Source organism: Eptatretus burgeri, unplaced genomic scaffold (assembly GCF_056783735.1).
Source record: "Eptatretus burgeri isolate ZD-2024b unplaced genomic scaffold, Ebu_testis_v1 Ebu_testis_scaffold_344, whole genome shotgun sequence".
Lineage (NCBI taxonomy): Eukaryota > Metazoa > Chordata > Myxini > Myxiniformes > Myxinidae > Eptatretus > Eptatretus burgeri.
This window is the reverse complement of record NW_028222293.1, coordinates 1-16,730: the sequence shown is the minus strand read 5'-3', so window position 1 is coordinate 16,730 and position 16,730 is coordinate 1. Positions and strand designations below refer to the sequence as shown.

Sequence of the window (16,730 nt, the reverse complement as noted above, 5' to 3'; positions counted from 1 at the left end):
TTTTATTGCAGAAGGCCCGGAAACTGTGAACTTGGCTCGAAGTCCTTGTATTGGCCTTTTTGTTGCAGAAGGCCCGGAAACTGTGAACTTGGCTCGACGTCCTTGTATTGGCCTTTTTATTGCAGAAGGCTGGGAAACTGTGAACTTGGCTCGATGTCCTTGTATTGGCCTTTTTATTGCAGAAGGCTGGGAAACTGTGAACTTGGCTCGATGTCCTTGTATTGGCCTTTTTATTGCAGAAGGCCGGGAAACTGTGAACTTGGCTCGATGTCCTTGTATTGGCCTTTTTATTGCAGAAGGCCCGGAAATTGTGAAGTTGGCTCGATGTCCTTGTATTGGCCTTTTTATTGCAGAAGGCCCAGAAACTGTGAACTTGGCTCGATGTCCTTGTATTGGCCTTTTTATTGCAGAAGGCCCGGAAACTGTGAACTTGGCTCGATGTCCTTGTCTTGGCCTTTTTATTGCAGAAGGCCCGGAAACTGTGAACTTGGCTCGATGTCCTTGTATTGGCCTTTTTATTGCAGAAGGCCCGGAAACTGTGAACTTGGCTCGATGTCCTTGTATTGGCCTTTTTATTGCAGAAGGCCTGGAAACTGTGAACTTGGCTCGATGTCCTTGTATTGGCCTTTTTATTGCAGAAGGCCCGGAAACTGTGAACTTGGCTCGATGTCCTTGTCTTGACCTTTTTATTGCAGAAGGCCCGGAAACTGTGAACTTGGCTCGATGTCCTTGTATTGGCCTTTTTATTGCAGAAGGCCCGGAAACTGTGAACTTGGCTCGATGTCCTTGTCTTGGCCTTTTTATTGCAGAAGGCCTGGAAACTGTGAACTTGGCTCGATGTCCTTGTATTGGCCTTTTTATTGCAGAAAGCCCGGAAACTGTGAAGTTGGCTCGATGTCCTTGTATTGGCCTTTTTATTGCAGAAGGCCTGGAAACTGTGAACTTGGCTCGATGTCCTTGTCTTGACCTTTTTATTGCAGAAGGCCCGGAAACTGTGAACTTGGCTCGATGTCCTTGTATTGGCCTTTTTATTGCAGAAGGCCCGGAAACTGTGAACTTGGCTCGATGTCCTTGTATTGGCCTTTTTATTGCAGAAGGCCCGGAAACTGTGAACTTGGCTCGATGTCCTTGTCTTGGCCTTTTTATTGCAGAAGGCCTGGAAACTGTGAACTTGGCTCGATGTCCTTGTATTGGCCTTTTTATTGCAGAAAGCCCGGAAACTGTGAACTTGGCTCGATGTCCTTGTCTTGACCTTTTTATTGCAGAAGGCCCGGAAACTGTGAACTTGGCTCGATGTCCTTGTATTGGCCTTTTTATTGCAGAAGGCCCGGAAACTGTGAACTTGGCTCGATGTCCTTGTATTGGCCTTTTTATTGCAGAAGGCCCGGAAACTGTGAACTTGGCTCGATGTCCTTGTCTTGGCCTTTTTATTGCAGAAGGCCCGGAAACTGTGAACTTGGCTCGATGTCCTTGTATTGGCCTTTTTATTGCAGAAAGCCCGGAAACTGTGAAGTTGGCTCGATGTCCTTGTATTGGCCTTTTTATTGCAGAAGGCCTGGAAACTGTGAACTTGGCTCGATGTCCTTGTATTGGCCTTTTTATTGCAGAAGGCCCAGAAACTGTGAACTTGGCTCGATGTCCTTGTATTGGCCTTTTTATTGCAGAAGGCCTGGAAACTGTGAACTTGGCTTGATGTCCTTGTCTTGGCCTTTTTATTGCAGAAGGCCCGGAAACTGTGAACTTGGCTCTCAATGGAAGGGGGGAGGTGGGCGAGAAATTCAGACATGCATGGTGTCAAGGAGGAACATTCATGACCGTAATATTTCAACAATTGCTTTTACTTTTCAACATTCTCACGAAGATGGTTTTCAGTCACTAATTTTACCCACCGTTGCAAGTGTTGGCATTTCTCCATAATGATGGTCCGAGCTCTCTCTTTTTGCTCCTGTTCAACTTTTAACAAATGGCAAAGCCTTCAACTGCAGCTTGATGGAGTACTGCTCTCGTGTCTGGGCTGGTACCCCTGCCTCACTCCTTGCTGAGGACGCCAAGTCTTTCCACATCATTGGAATGTCCTACGATGAAACCGAGTCGAAAAACCATCCATCCGGTGGGACCAATGTGTGACACGAAGGGCATCCGACAAAAACAGGTCCAAGAAATATAAATCAAGGCAGCAATCCACACACAAACACCAATTGGATCAAACACCAAACACCAAATCATGGTCAGTATCAATTGAGGATGTTTAACACTCAAGTTGAACAGGAAGTCACAGTTACTTCATTCATGATGTTGGTAAATGAGAAACCCTGAAAGAATGCAGGTGAAAAACGAAAAATAAGGAAGGCAGTGGTGATCAAGTACAAGTTTAGGGCGAGTTCTTGGTTCCCACGGGATGGCCCAATTGCTTCAGATTTGACATCCCATAATTGCCCAAACTTGCACTCCCCCACAGTTCACGCCATTGTTGACAGGGAAAGCAGATGCCAAAGCAAAAGGAAAGTTGGCCTTATTTACAACTCCATCACAGACAAAATGAAATGCACAGGCTTCATCCTGGCCCATCATTAGTTGGCCCAATCCAACTGCTGATGTTTTGAGACTGAGATGACTCGAAAATTGCTCCATCATCGTAAGGGGAATAATGCACACCACGTGGCCAAGCCCAGGCCAAATTATTGTTGATCCATGAATAATGAGCAGAATAAATAATGCAATTGGATTGGAAAACAGGAACTGGCTCATGAGGTTCACGAGAATCAGTAGATGTTAACCAGCAGAACCACAGTCCAGCAGAGAACCAGTACCTTTTAGATGTGCACAGACGTTTGGCTGGTCTTGCATCCGTGCTCTCGGAGTCACGGGAACGTTTCTTCACACCAGGTGTCCTCTTGTTTATCCATGGATGCACGAGGATCTCCTTCAAGGTAAAACAACTCGGTCCATCCAGAATCTTGAGTAATTACCATCACACGCCATCTCATTTGGCCAAGAACCACTCAGTCCCACAATAGTGAACTTTCACAGTCCTGTTCGAACTTTTGGTAAATCAAATAAAATATCCAAAGTAGAAGCTGCCCCTTTATCACACACCTTCATTGAGATCCTCTTTGTTGGATCGACACAGAGCATGGATTTTAAGAGCTCAGCGCACTGGGACCCAGCAGAAGAGGGAGGTTTGTAGTGAAACGGCCGATTCTTGCTTCCGACGTCCTGCAAATAGACGGATCTGTAAAATTCACTGATTCATTCACCAAAGCAGGTGCACACAACACGTTCACCAAGCAGGTGCCCACAACATTTTCACCAAGCAGGTGTGCACAACATTTTCACCAAGCAGGTACACACAACATTTTCACCAAGCAGGTGCCCACAACATTTTCACCGAGCAGGCGTACACAACATTTTCATCTCAAAGTGAACTCAAAGGATACGTTCTGTGTTTTACAATCCAAACTTTATATCAGAGTTTTTATTACATCGTTTCAGGATGATGGGGTCTCACAGGGTGGCCGAGAGGTTTGCCCACTTGCCTTGAAGCCGTTTCGCCTGGCTTTGAATCCAAACCCACGGAACCAAATATAAACTGTCACCCTGGTGTTTCACAAGCACAGTGATTCATCAATGTGTGTACCCTCCCTCGGGTGGAAGGAAACTGGGTGTCCCATCTGCCGACATTAGTTGGTGAACGTTAAACACCTCACGGTGTCCTTCGTGAAGAGTAGGCGAGCTGTCACCGGCACCATGAAGGTACAACAAATTCGTGCCCGAACTCTGTCTGGCAAGGCAATGGCAAACCACCCAATTTTACCCAAGCCAAAAAACTGCTTCGCCATCACTGACACTGTAACAGCGTTTGGCACATCCAAATCTGAATCTGAAGGCTCATGGAGAAGCAGTCACACATATTCTGTGCATACTTGCAGACACAAACGTGAGACAACATTGGACTTGACTACAGTCCAAAGCACAACGGGTCCCAGCGACGCCATCTTGTGACCTCACTTTTCTCTCCGCAGACAGAAGGGGCAAGAAGGGATAAATACGATCCCCCACCTCCCATCGATACCAACACATCGGGTCTGTCGCAGCTTTATCCTTCAAGTGTTGATCGTAAGGCAAAGAAGCAACATGTCTGAGGTTTTAGTCTTCGGTGTGACTGGGCCATTGTTGGATTCGAACCAACGACCTCTTGGACAATCCAACCACAATGATTTGAGCCTATTCACTCCAAAATTCATATTGTTGATGGAAATTGTAATTATTTTAATCATTTTTACATTCTTACTTTGCCAAGGATGGGAAAAACCAAGCAGTGAACAAAATGTACAACCTGACTGTCTGACGATGGCAATGATGTGATCCCGTGAAATGATTGTTTCTGAAAACAAGAAACGTTTTTCTTCTTTCAACCTTGTTCATGATTTCTCTGGTCGGTGTTGATGTGAAATCTGATGAAGACACTCATATCTATGAAAGAACACTGCATCGACATTCACATCGATCATGAACACTAAGATCGTCACGAAGGTTCGGTCGATTGCAAGGAGGGAACACTCACCTTGATCGTCTCCCACGAGTATGGGAAATATCGGTCTATCAACAAGTGCAGGACAACCCCAAGAGCCCACACGTCGACCACAGGACCATTGTAGCCCTTGGGGCAGTGCAGCTCTGGGGCCATGTAGCCAGGTGTTCCCCTTATCCCAAACACGACTGCTCCAGGTTCAAACACACATGAAAGGCCAAAGTCTGCGACTTTTAGGACTCCGAGGTCGTTGTACAAGATGTTTGCGAGCTGTTGGATGGATGGAAGAGTAAAATGGAAGCGTGGAAGATAAGTTATCATTTTCACCAGGTAATGTTACGTGTGCTTTACACAACTCATGTCCCTATTCCGATGAAAAGGACGATCTTCATTCACTTGAAACAACATGAAATGTATTTAACAAAACATGGATCATCACCGTAACAGCAAACAGCCACACCACGTGATCAATGAACCTTTTCAGCATCTCATCAGCTGAGCCATTTCGAAATAGTTGAAGTTCATTGAGTGGGACAAATACAAGGATGAACGTTTCAACAAAAAATCTACTTATTGTACGTACGAGAATTAACATTTTACAATCGCATCAATGAAATACCTCATGAGATCGTGAAGTGATACGGCATCAGAGAGAAAATGATGGACATGATGAAAGCACGGATCACAATTCCATGTTGTGTGTGGAAACTGAAAATGGACCGATCGACCTTTTTGATTTATCCACAGGAGTTACACAAGGCTGTATTCTATCACCCTTCCTGTTCTGATTGTCACGGACTTGATCATGAAAAGTTCACTGTGTAAACAATCATGGGGTACTTGTTGGTGGAACAACACTCCCTCAACAGATCGAGATTTGCAGTTTCCCCTCAACTCCAGATCTGTCAGCTGACTTACAATCATCAGCAAGGTCATTGAATCCATCACCACATTTGATGTGAAATAATTTCTTTTCTCGAACAACCTCATCTCATATCACCAATCTGGATTCAGACCAGGTCACTCCACCTTGGACATGTTGCCACCTTGATGCAGTATAAACTCTTGGAGTATGTCTTTCAATCCAGCCAAATCTCACACTCTCACTCTTGATCTCTCTCTGAAAGGATCGTCTGACAAACCGCCCCATCGATTTTCTTCCCAATCCACTTGGGGAAGTTCATTCATTCAAACTGCTGGGTCTCCCTGTCAGCCACGATCTCTCTTGGGCAAAACTCATTTGACTGTTGGCTGGGCATCCTCTGTCGTGCAAAGTCCGAACTTGGCACACCTGAACTCCTTTCAAACTCCAAGGCCTTCATCCACAGGTTGAGGCAGTACTGCTCTCCTCTTTGGGCTGGTTCCACAGCTTCACATCTTGTTGAGCTTGACGCCGTGGAAACCAAGGCCTTCAAGATCATTGCAATCTCCCGTGATGAAGTTGAGTCTATGTGCCTGTCACGTTGTCATCGCAGACAGGTCGCTGGTCTATTTGTCTTCCACCACCTCCTTTCTGGTCTTGCATCCTCTGCTTTGTCCCCTTCCCCTCTCCACAACGCTCCCCCCCATGTTTCTGCTGGGCACACGCGGTCCACCATTGATCCCCATCTGGTGAAACTCCCAGAATGCAGGATCACTAGTCAGTTCCACTCATTCGTTCCTCTTTCTTCCCACTTGTGGAACCAACTGCCACATTCTCTTAAATCTCATAATTCCCTCCACGTCTTCAAACAGCCGTTCAACACCATCTCAGATCATCCCCCATCGAAAACCGTGATCTTTTCTACCCTTGCTAACACTCACACTGCACCACACTCCACCCCACCCTAATCCTTCCTCCTTCCAAATTCCCGATTTCCCTCCTCAGAGTTTCCTTCTGGTATCCATCTTGTCCAACACATGCATCCTCTTCTCCACCTCATTTCTCCCCACATCCATTGCTTGTCCATCCAATCTGCCTCGATACTGGACTTCAACTCTGCTGTTGGTGTCCCACCCCCCTTCTCAACTGTTGATTTTGTCCTGTTGTGTCCTGATACATTCAGCGTTCTTGTAACAGCTTTTTCATGAGCCTCGACTTTGTAAAATGCAACCAACCAACCAAATGTGAACCACAGCCAGTAACAGCTGAAACTGATAATCTCAATTTATTGGCACTCAACACCGGGATAAACATGAGTGATGATAAGATCAAGATCACGTGTTTTGGGTCATGGGCAAATTCTCCAAAAATAAAAGTTGGAGAAAAGACCCTGAAAAATGTGAAATTATTTCTATATTTGGCATTGTGATTTGTGGTGAGGAGGGAAACAAGGTACACATTGGAAAAGCATGTTCACCTTTCAGGAATCTGAACAAGATCTGGATCAATCACATAATCTCTCTTACACGAAAGAGAAGACAAGCTGATATATTGGTAGTTGGCCTCCTTTCTAAAATCGCCCAAATGAGGTGAGAACTCACTGGGTTCCTGCGTTTAATACGTTAACATCACCTTCAATCTCGAAACAACATCCCGACAAATACACCCTTCATTCTTATTCGTGTTTCCCATTTCTGCCTCACACTGCTTTTTGCTCCAGCCCTCAATCAACAACCAATTTGTGATCTTTCCGAAACAAGTGTAAGTATCTTCACCCACTGATGTTGCCTGAATTCACCTGTAACATGTGTAAGTCTGTTCACCTTCTGTTGTTACCTGAATTCACCTGCAACATGTGAAAGTATCTTCACCCACTGATGTTGCCTGAATTCACCTGTAACATGTGTAAGTCTGTTCACCTTCTGTTGTTACCTGAATTCACCCGCACCATGTGGAGGTATCTACACGCAATGACGTAACCTGAACTCAGCTGTAACATGTGGAAGTATCTTCACCCCCTGACGTCATCTGATTTCAACGCTGCACGAGGTTTCACCGATCCTTGTTACAGTAACTATGAGCTTGACTAGTGAATTGCTATCAATGTGTACCAAGGTCAACAAGGTCTCTGAGGGTGCTCAGTCTCCTTGTTATGTTCATCTTCATTCAAATCAGTTCAAATGAGACAATTCCACAAAAACTTTCCTTCATTTCCAACACATTTTCCTGTTTCCCCAAAGAAAAACCTCTCCCTTCTGTGATAGTGTTTCACTGATGTCCCGCGATGACAACATCATCATGAGGTTTTTATGTTCAGATTTGTTTTACCTTGATGTCCCCGTGCATGATGTTCTTGCTATGGATGTAACTGAGTGCAGACGCTGCCTGGAAGGAAAGCACTGAATTAACGGGTCGTTATGCAAATTGGCGTTTCCAACAAATGTTGTTCATTTGAAAAATCCTGATTTTAAACCACACGTTGAACATCATGAAGAATGACGTCAGTACAGGCTCAGCTCACCTGGAAAATGATGGGACGTATCTTCTCCTCTGTCATTGGTGCATGATGTTGCCGATAATCCAACAGACTACCTGTGTGGATAAGTTGCCATGAGTGAGTGAAATGATCAGATTTGATCACAGGTACACACCTTCGGAACAGAAGATTGATTAAAAACATACCACCATGTGCGAGTTCCAGGACCATGAACATCATCTCCTCGGTCTTGTTGATGTCATAAACTTGAACTACATGGGGATGACAGTGTGCAGGAGAAAGAATCATCAGAACTAAAATGCAGAAATAAAAACAAATCCTCATAATGATAACTACATCTGTTGAGTGAGGAGGAGGTTCAAATGTGACACGGTGAGGCCTTTGACTGGCTTTCCGTCACATGACTGATGTAGTTTAACTGTGGAGAGCGACCCACTTCGACTCAGCATGAAGTTTCACATAAAGGGTGATCTGAACATTCCTCGTGCTGGGAACGTAGTTTGTGTACATTCAATGGATGACCTCAGGGGTCCATAGATCCGGGACACCATCCATGATCATGAGTGTGAAGTCGTTGGGGTAAGTTGTTATAACTGGGAGTGTGATGTAGTTGGGGTAAGTCGTTATTATCAGGAGTCTGAAGTAGTTGGGTAACTCTTTATTCCATCTAGTTTCTGACGGATCGATTTTCTGAAGCAAACATTATCTTCCATTCATTATATCGGGAAATAAAAGGCACAATCTCATGTTTCCCCATCTTAGTTTCACCATTAAATGAATACAATTAATTTTTTTTATTTCCAGAGTCAAGGCTCATGGAAGAGCGAGAACACTGAACAGATCAGGAGACAACAGAACAAAAGGAAAGAGAGAGACAGACACACTTATAGTGGGGTTGAAAAACAAAATAGGGGGAGATTGGGACAAGCAATGGGTGTGGGGAGGACGCATGGGGTGGACAGGATGGAACCAGAAACATACTCTCAGTTCGGAAAAAAACTGTAAATTTGGAAGGACTTGGAGGGGGGGGCATTAAATGGGGTTGAAATTGTCATGTTTTTGGATGTAATGAGGGAGGGGGGGCTTATCTGAAATGGTGATAACTGCTGTCTTGAAGAGTTGAGGGAAGAATAATATTGGGTAGAATGTGGTGTTTGGTTGCACAGGTGGAAGAAAGAGGAACGAATGAGTGGAGATGAGCAGTGATTCTGGATTTTGGAAGTTTCACAAGAAGGGGATTGATGGTGGACCTTGCCTGCCCAGCAGAGATCTTGGGTGGAGGGGTAAAGGTTGGGGAAGCACGGAAAGAGCAGAGGTTGCAAGATCAGACAAGAAAAGATCGGCCATAGAGATAGAGAAACCACCTCCCTGTCTGCAACAGGAAAGTGATCGGCCCACAAAGAAGATTCCAATGATACTGAAGGTCTTCGTTTCCATGGCATTGACCTGAGTAAGGTGTGAGGTTGGGGAGCCAACCCAAAGGAGAGAGTATGTGCTCCATCAAGCTGCGGATGAAAGTCTTGTCGTTTAATAGGAGTTCAGGTGTACCAAGGAAGGACTTCGTATGATGTAGGATGCCCAGTCAGTGGCTGGCCTTGGAGACCAACTTTGGAATGTGGTTTGCCGAAGAAAGATCATTGCTGATTGTGAGACCGAGGAGTTTGAATGATTGAACTTCCTGAAGAAGATTATTGTTGAGAAGGTCAATGTGAGGGTTCACCAGACGGTCCTTTCGGAAATTCAGTGGATGCACCGTGCTGAAAATGCCGCACATTGAAAGACCATTTGGCCCATTGTATCCCTGCTGTATCCGTGTCCTAACATGTCACCGATAGGTATTGTGAATGAAAGAGTTAACCCCATGCAGGTAATCTGACCATGCCACGAGCACAAGATGGCCTACTTTTTGGAAAGATTTCCAGGGTCCTCAACCCACCATATTCAAATGAAGGAAAACAAACCTTTTCAGTGAATAACAGTAATAATACAAACAAAGCATCATGATTTAACATCATCACGATGAAAGAACAATTTATCATTTAAAATGAAATGCTCACTTACTGATGTTTGGATGATGCAAGGAAGAAATGATGGAGGCTTCTTTTGAAAACTGCAACGAGAGAGAGAGTGAAGTAGAGAGAAAGAGATGGAGGAAACAGAGGGAGAGAGAGATGGAGGAAAAAAAAAAAAGAGAAAGAGAAAGAGAAAGAGAAAGAGAAAGAGAAAGAGAAAGAGAAAGAGAAAGAGAGAGAGAAAGAGAAAGAGAAAGAGAAAGAGAAAGAGAAAGAGAAAGAGAAAGAGAGAGAGAGAGAGAGAGAGAGAGAATAAAGTGACGACATGTGGGGTACAATGTATGAGTCCAGGTCGTCCCCAAAACCGAGATTTTTAACCTCATAAATACATTTCAGGACTGAATACTCTCTTGAGACAAAGTTTCATGATATTCCATATTCTCAGGAATATTCCTTATTGAAGTTAAAATATTTTTATTTTTGTGATGTTGAGGGTAAAGATGACGTTTTAATTGGTCCCAGTAACACCTGTTTACTTTGTGAATCTGTTTACTTTCGACCAACAGGTGGAAATCATGAACGAACGTTTCAGGTCAAGTCACTTTTCGCAGTGATTTGCACTCCAACCCCAAATGGCATGAAATAAACTCACTTTCTCAAAGTCGTTCTTCAAGGAAATTTTAATTGCTACCTGGAAGAGAAACAGACAGGTAAAAGTTGATCATTAACTTGTGAGGCAGTTCCAGGTGCACAGGTGTGAGCCAGACCATTAACATCAATTTACATCTCACAAGCATCGTGCTCACCTTCACAAAACATGCAGACCAATATGGTAACATACTTATCAAAGGTAGAAGGGGAACATCCAATCACATCATCAGGCTCCATCAGCAAAAGGAAAAGTTCAGATTTCAGGGAAAAAGAGATGAGTTTCCATCCATCCATCCATTGGGACCATACTCTGTGCAGAGCGTTGGTGCTACCTCAGCAGTCTCCTTGGCTGTTGGGCATAATCCTGGAGGGTGGCCACTCCGACACAGGATACCAGCAAGCTGGCACTCATTTTGCCGACCTCACAAGGATGACAGGCAGAATCAACCCCACCTGTTATTAATTCAACAGCCAAGTGGGGTTTGAACCCAGGATGCTTCAGATCCCAAGTTCACCACGTGAACCATTAAGCCAACACCAAGCATACACAAGTTTATAAATGCACGAAGAGGATAAACAAGGTAATTGAGGTGAATTTTACCACATTTACACTCATTTACATGAACTTCACATGTTGGAGGAAACTTTAAGGGAGCGAATTGAGATTTAATGAAATAATTTACAGATGGAGGTACAGGAAGAGGAAAACCTTTTCATGTTCACCTTTATGAACCCTGACCACAACCCTGAAAGCACGACACCTTTCCGTACCTCATCACCAGACAAGGTGTTCCTCGCTTTGTAAACTGCTCCCTGACCTCCTTCACCGAGCTTTCTGATGACGTCATACTTCTCGATCTGAACAACAATACAAGTTGAGAAAACGTCATGTTTCATTCGCAGATCAGAGAAAGAATACATCAAGATCTTTAAACAAGATGTTTCTCAGTATTGTTATTTCACCTTACCAATCGAGTTACTTCATTACAAACCTCACAACGAAAATTTACAAATAAAAGGTGAGGATCTGCTCACATCTCAGAACTCAACTGCAGGGGACATGATATTGATCGGTGGAATAAAGTGGGTTTTAAACTTCAACCAACACGTCCCTTCTCCATGACAAAAAAATAGGACCGCTTGTCCCGAAGCTCACCTGCATAAGGAGCAACAGGCACTCAAATCCCCCACAGACCCCCCTCAGACCCTGATTATTTTAATGTTGTGAACAATAATTGGTCCATCACGGGTGATGAAGGTTGTGGTCAGTTTCATCGAAATTGTGTGGGTCGTTTCGGAGAAACCCCCCACCCCTCGAAGACCCCATTAACAAGCCACACGTTTCATCAAAATCCAATGTTTGGTTCAAGCGATAGTGACCGAAGTGTTTACGAATTGACGAAATCAATGACACTCTCTCACGCACTCACAGACACTGATGAATCGCATATGCTCACTGGTCGAAAGTGCAGGTGATCTTTAAAAGAGATAACACTTAACATCTCGCTTACCTGGAGAGGGATATCCAGAGGCAAGGAAGATGAGGAACTGTGTTCCCAACTCTGTTCTGGAGACTGTGGAGATGAAGAATTTCTCTCCCACCTCGACTCCACATGTGATTGAGAGGGGGGATTGTTGGACCACCTCAATTCCACCCATGATGGAGATGGGGAATTGTCAGCCAACATCGCATACAGACGTGATAGAGATGAGGGATTGTTAGACCACCTCAATTCCTCCCGTGATGGAAATGGGGGATTGTTGGACCACCTCAATTCCTTCCGTGATGGAGATGGGGGATTGTTGGACCACCTCAATTCCTTCTGTGATGGAGATGGGGGATTGTTGGACCACCTCAATTCCTCCTGTGATGGAGATGGGGAATTGTCAGCCAACATAGAATACAGACGTGATAGAGATGAGGGATTGTTAGACCACCTCAGTTCCTCCCGTGATGGAGATGGGGGATTGTTGGAGCACCTCAATTCCTCCCGTGATGGAGATGAGGGATTGTTGGACCACCTCAATTCCTCCCGGGATGGAGATGGGGGATTGTTGGAGCACCTCAATTCCTCCCGTGATGGAGATGAGGGATTGTTGGACCCCTCAATTCCTTCCGTGATGGAGACCGGGGATTGTTGGAGCACTTCAATTCCTCCCGAGATGGAGATGGGGGATTGTTGGACGCCCTTGATTCCACCCGAGATGGAGATGAGGGATTGTTGTCAAAGCTCAACTGGTGTTTATGTCCAAAATTAGAATCCATTGCTCTTAATAGACACTTAATATCAGCAAAAGGCGAAAGAACAAAGTCTGATCGATCGCTGTAAATCACCAAACTGAAACGACGTGAAAAGGTTCGTTTTGTTTTTGAAAATAACGGTTGTCTGGTTGATCACGTGGTTCGACTTGACCAATCAGGTGGCTTGGCGAGTTTCCACAGAAATCCGTTTGAAACATGATTCGATTGGAAGAACGTCAAACGAAGTTAGTGAGGTTTGTGTTGAGATTAAATATACAACAAGCAAATGGTAAAAGTTATGTAACCCGACGGTGTCAATGTATGTTTATTCTGTGATTCGCAACGTCTTGGAAATATTGGAAGTGTTCGCGCATGCGCACGAACAAGATGACCTCGTGACGGAATGACGTGTTGTCGGACTCTCCAGATCACGTGACCAATCCCGCCGATCAGTTCGCGCATTTCAGTCATCGAGACGCGACACAAGACGACATTTTGAAGATTTAACCTTCATTAATTGTGAAGTTATAAACAAGTTGTGAAGTGAAGTTGGATATTTGGGGTAAAGACGAAGCTTTCCAAATTTACAGATGACATAAAAGTTGGAGGTGAGGTGGGTCTCGGAGGGGATGGTGATGAGATACAGGAAAGTATTGATACTTGTATAAATTGTCACATGTAATTTAACCTGAGAGAGTGGGAGGTGTTGGGGATGGGAAAGAACAATGAAAATAGAGATTACAGGACAATAGGGGTCATTTTGGATTGTGTCACACAGGAGAAGGATCTGGGGCTGGTAATAGATATGGGAGGTAATCAGGCAGCTCCAGGTGGAGAAAATAGGGGTTTAGGTTGTATTTAGAGGGGGATCAATTATAAATCAAAGAGGTGGTGTTAACATTGTGCAGGAATTTAGTGAGGGTCACATCGAGAATATTGTGTGTAGTTCTGGTCACCACAGTTCTGGGAGGACATGGATGCCACAGAGAGGGTTCAGTGAAGGATGACAAGATTGATTCCGGGCCGAGTTAGACTCAGCCACAAGGATTGGGTGAAGGAGACAGGGATTTATACATGAGAAAGCAGGAGGTTACGAGGAGATATGATAGAGATGTTTAACATAATGAAAGGTACAGAGACTCAGAGACCCAGTGCAGCTGCTTCATGCATTGATCGCCATCACAGACACGAGGCTCGTGGTCCGTTTCTCACGACTCAACCAAGAACCAAAGTTCAGCGTCTTGCTTCACCATGGTAGACAAATCTCAACACAAGGACAAGAATCGTGCCCCCTCTTCGTGCGTCGAGGGAAAGGCAGCCATGAAGCCCTGTTCTTACAGGCCATCTCCCAAACCCCATTATTTTTCGACCGCATCCGTTCCTTCCCTCAACTCAACTCTGCCTCGTACGTGCGCTTACCCTGAACTCCACTCTCCAACAATGTGCAACCAACCCCACTTCTTCGACGTCACACCGAACCATCGTTCGCCTCCGGGGCATGGCCTGCTCGCACGAAACTGAGGAAGGCAAGACTTCTGACATCACGTGCATCAATCATCAGCCTCGGGGGCGTGAGTTTGCACGCCATCACCCTTGGAGGGGGGGCCTTCTGCCTGCTCGGCACGTTTGCTTGTTGCCCATCATGCTTTTGGAAATAAAAAATATCAGGAAAAGTCACAGGGGGGCAACCATATTCTGGGGAAGCTAATTCTAAAACCCGAGCTGATTATCACCTTTCCATAAACCCCACCTTTCATGGCTTCACGCTGTGACGACCAAGGCATTTAGATCATTGGTATCTCCCGGGGTGAGGCTGAGTCTTTGGGCCTCTCACTCTCTCACTGCAGGCAGGTCGTTGGTCTTTCTGTCTTCTACCGTCTCCTCTCCGGTCTCACGCCCCCGCCCCACCCCCGCTCTGTCTGTGATAGGTTCCTCTCCCCCCCAACCATATTTCTGCAAGTCGCTCAAGTTATGCCAGCAACCCCCTTCTGGTAAAACTCCCAAAATCACTGCTCACCTTCACTCTTTCATTCCTCTTTTTCCCCGCCTTTGGAATACACTCCCACACACTTTCAATCCCATTCTTCCCTTCAGGCCTTCAAAACAGCTGTTCACCACCACCTCGTGTCTTCCCCCATCCAAAACCACAATCTTTTCTACCCCCATTAATCCACCCGAAACACACCTCCTTCAAATTTCCTGCCTTCCTTCCTGAAAGTCCTCCCCCCCACCCCCACCCCATGTGGTGACACGTACTAATGAAGCTCACAGTATCCCCACTTAATTACATTGACATGTCTCCCACACGTTACCGTCCAAACAACCCAATTCAATCGTAAATTCTCCATTAAATTCTTCCATCGACCCCACAACCGAAACAATATATAATGATAAAAAAGATGATTTTTATCGGACGTTTTTCGAGTTTATCTTTGTTTAAAATATATTTATCACAAGTATCCACCACCCACTTTTAATACTTAATCTTTACTTCTCATAAAGAAATGAAAATCCCAGAGGGTTTATTTTCATCGGTTAATTTTCAGTAAAAACATGAAATGAAGAGGAAATCAAAGAGTTTTCAAATAAATTAAACCAAGAATTTTCACTGAAAGATTTGTTTTCTGATCTAATTGTTGTTGAATATTCATCGATGGCCCAACTCATTTGGTCTGCATTAGGTTCAGACAATTTAAAAAGAGAAAAGATTTCAATGAGCACAGAATCGACTTGTGTTTTTTGGGAAGATCCATTTTTTTGTGTTAGCAGCTGGATGCACTTCCTGGAGCAAGCTTGCAAGAAGCAGAAGCTACATGGCTGCTCCGACCACTTCGAGAAGTGGCAGGGCCCACGCTGTCCGCATCACAATGAAAAAAAGTCATGAGGATCATGTTTTCAAACTGAAAATGTCATTTCCAGGTATTGCCCACATCTTCAATCTCCTCACATTCTATCATTGCACCTTTTTCTACCCCGTTTCCAGTGCACCACTCCGTTTCTTGCTGCGGTCACATTTCCCTTTGAATTTTCTTCCCAGCTCAGAGCAAAATGAGAGTTGTGCATCTGTTGGTTGTATTGTAAATCGAGCAGCGCTGTGGCGAGCTATACCTGTCAACACAGCTGAAGGCCCTGTCACACCTTGACGATTTAGCCAACGTATGCCTGACGTATGCAGAATTGGGCTAAACGCTGGCACACGTCGAATACGTTATGGGTAAGCTTGTATACGTTAAGAGCACGCTGGCATACGTCGTAGTACGCTGGCATACGTCATAGTTCTCCGAGCTGTTAGACAAATTTTCCTTGCTGTAAATTTCCCGACGTATGACAGTGTATGACTCACACGTTCCACATAACGCTGGCATAAGTTGTAGGCACGTTACGTGATCGTTGACGCACGTCGACGCACGTTACTTGTAAGGTACTCATAAGTCGAAACACGTCAAGGTAATGGTTAGCGTCAGTGTTCCAGACTCCCTGGTTTTTGTTTTTTCTTCGGTGTGACGGTGATGTTGACACTTCGATTTCTGTTGCAGTTTCAATATAATATAATTAAAAGGCTTTGGCTCAACGATTTAAATCATAACCGCACTCGAAATTGAAGTGTCAACATCACCATCATACCGAAGAAAAAAAAATTATCAAAAAAAAAAAAACCACGGAGTCTGGAACACTCACTCTTTGACGGAATGACGGAAAAACTTGAACAATGCTGCTGCATCAAATTTTGTGTAAAGCTTGGCGAATCCCAAGTGGAAACGATCCGCAAGATTCAACAGGCCTTTGGGAATGAAGCAATGGGCAACACACAGATAAAAGAGTGGTACAACTGCTTCAAAGATGGTCGCACATCAGTGGAAAGTGAAGCACGTTCTGTTAGGCCCTCAACATCCCGAAATGACATAGTCATTGACCAAGTGAGGACCCTGCTGATG

The 16,730-nt window shown here is 44.7% G+C and overlaps 2 protein-coding genes across 4 annotated transcripts in view; one reads left to right on the top strand and one right to left on the bottom strand.

The window, feature by feature from the left end:
- The window catches only part of LOC147007292 (uncharacterized), a 47,774-nt gene extending 31,055 nt beyond the window's left edge, over positions 1-16,719 (top strand). For all 3 annotated transcript variants that reach the window (XR_015054286.1, XR_015054287.1, XR_015054288.1), the window contains one exon: positions 15,565-16,719. The gene's annotated coding sequence lies outside the window, so the exon portion shown is untranslated. The remainder of the gene's footprint in view (positions 1-15,564) is intronic.
- Positions 1,939-11,408, bottom strand: LOC147007293 (putative serine/threonine-protein kinase MARK-A). Its single transcript, XM_085867415.1, has 10 exons — positions 11,325-11,408; positions 10,555-10,593; positions 9,952-10,000; positions 8,076-8,141; positions 7,915-7,985; positions 7,722-7,778; positions 4,565-4,801; positions 3,097-3,216; positions 2,811-2,923; positions 1,939-2,075 (listed from the first exon to the last, which is right to left on the bottom strand). Exons 4-10 carry the CDS (start codon positions 8,107-8,109, stop codon positions 2,063-2,065), a joined length of 645 nt encoding a protein of 214 aa, XP_085723541.1. The 5' UTR covers positions 8,110-8,141; positions 9,952-10,000; positions 10,555-10,593; positions 11,325-11,408; the 3' UTR covers positions 1,939-2,062.
- Positions 16,720-16,730: the final 11 nt, after the last annotated feature.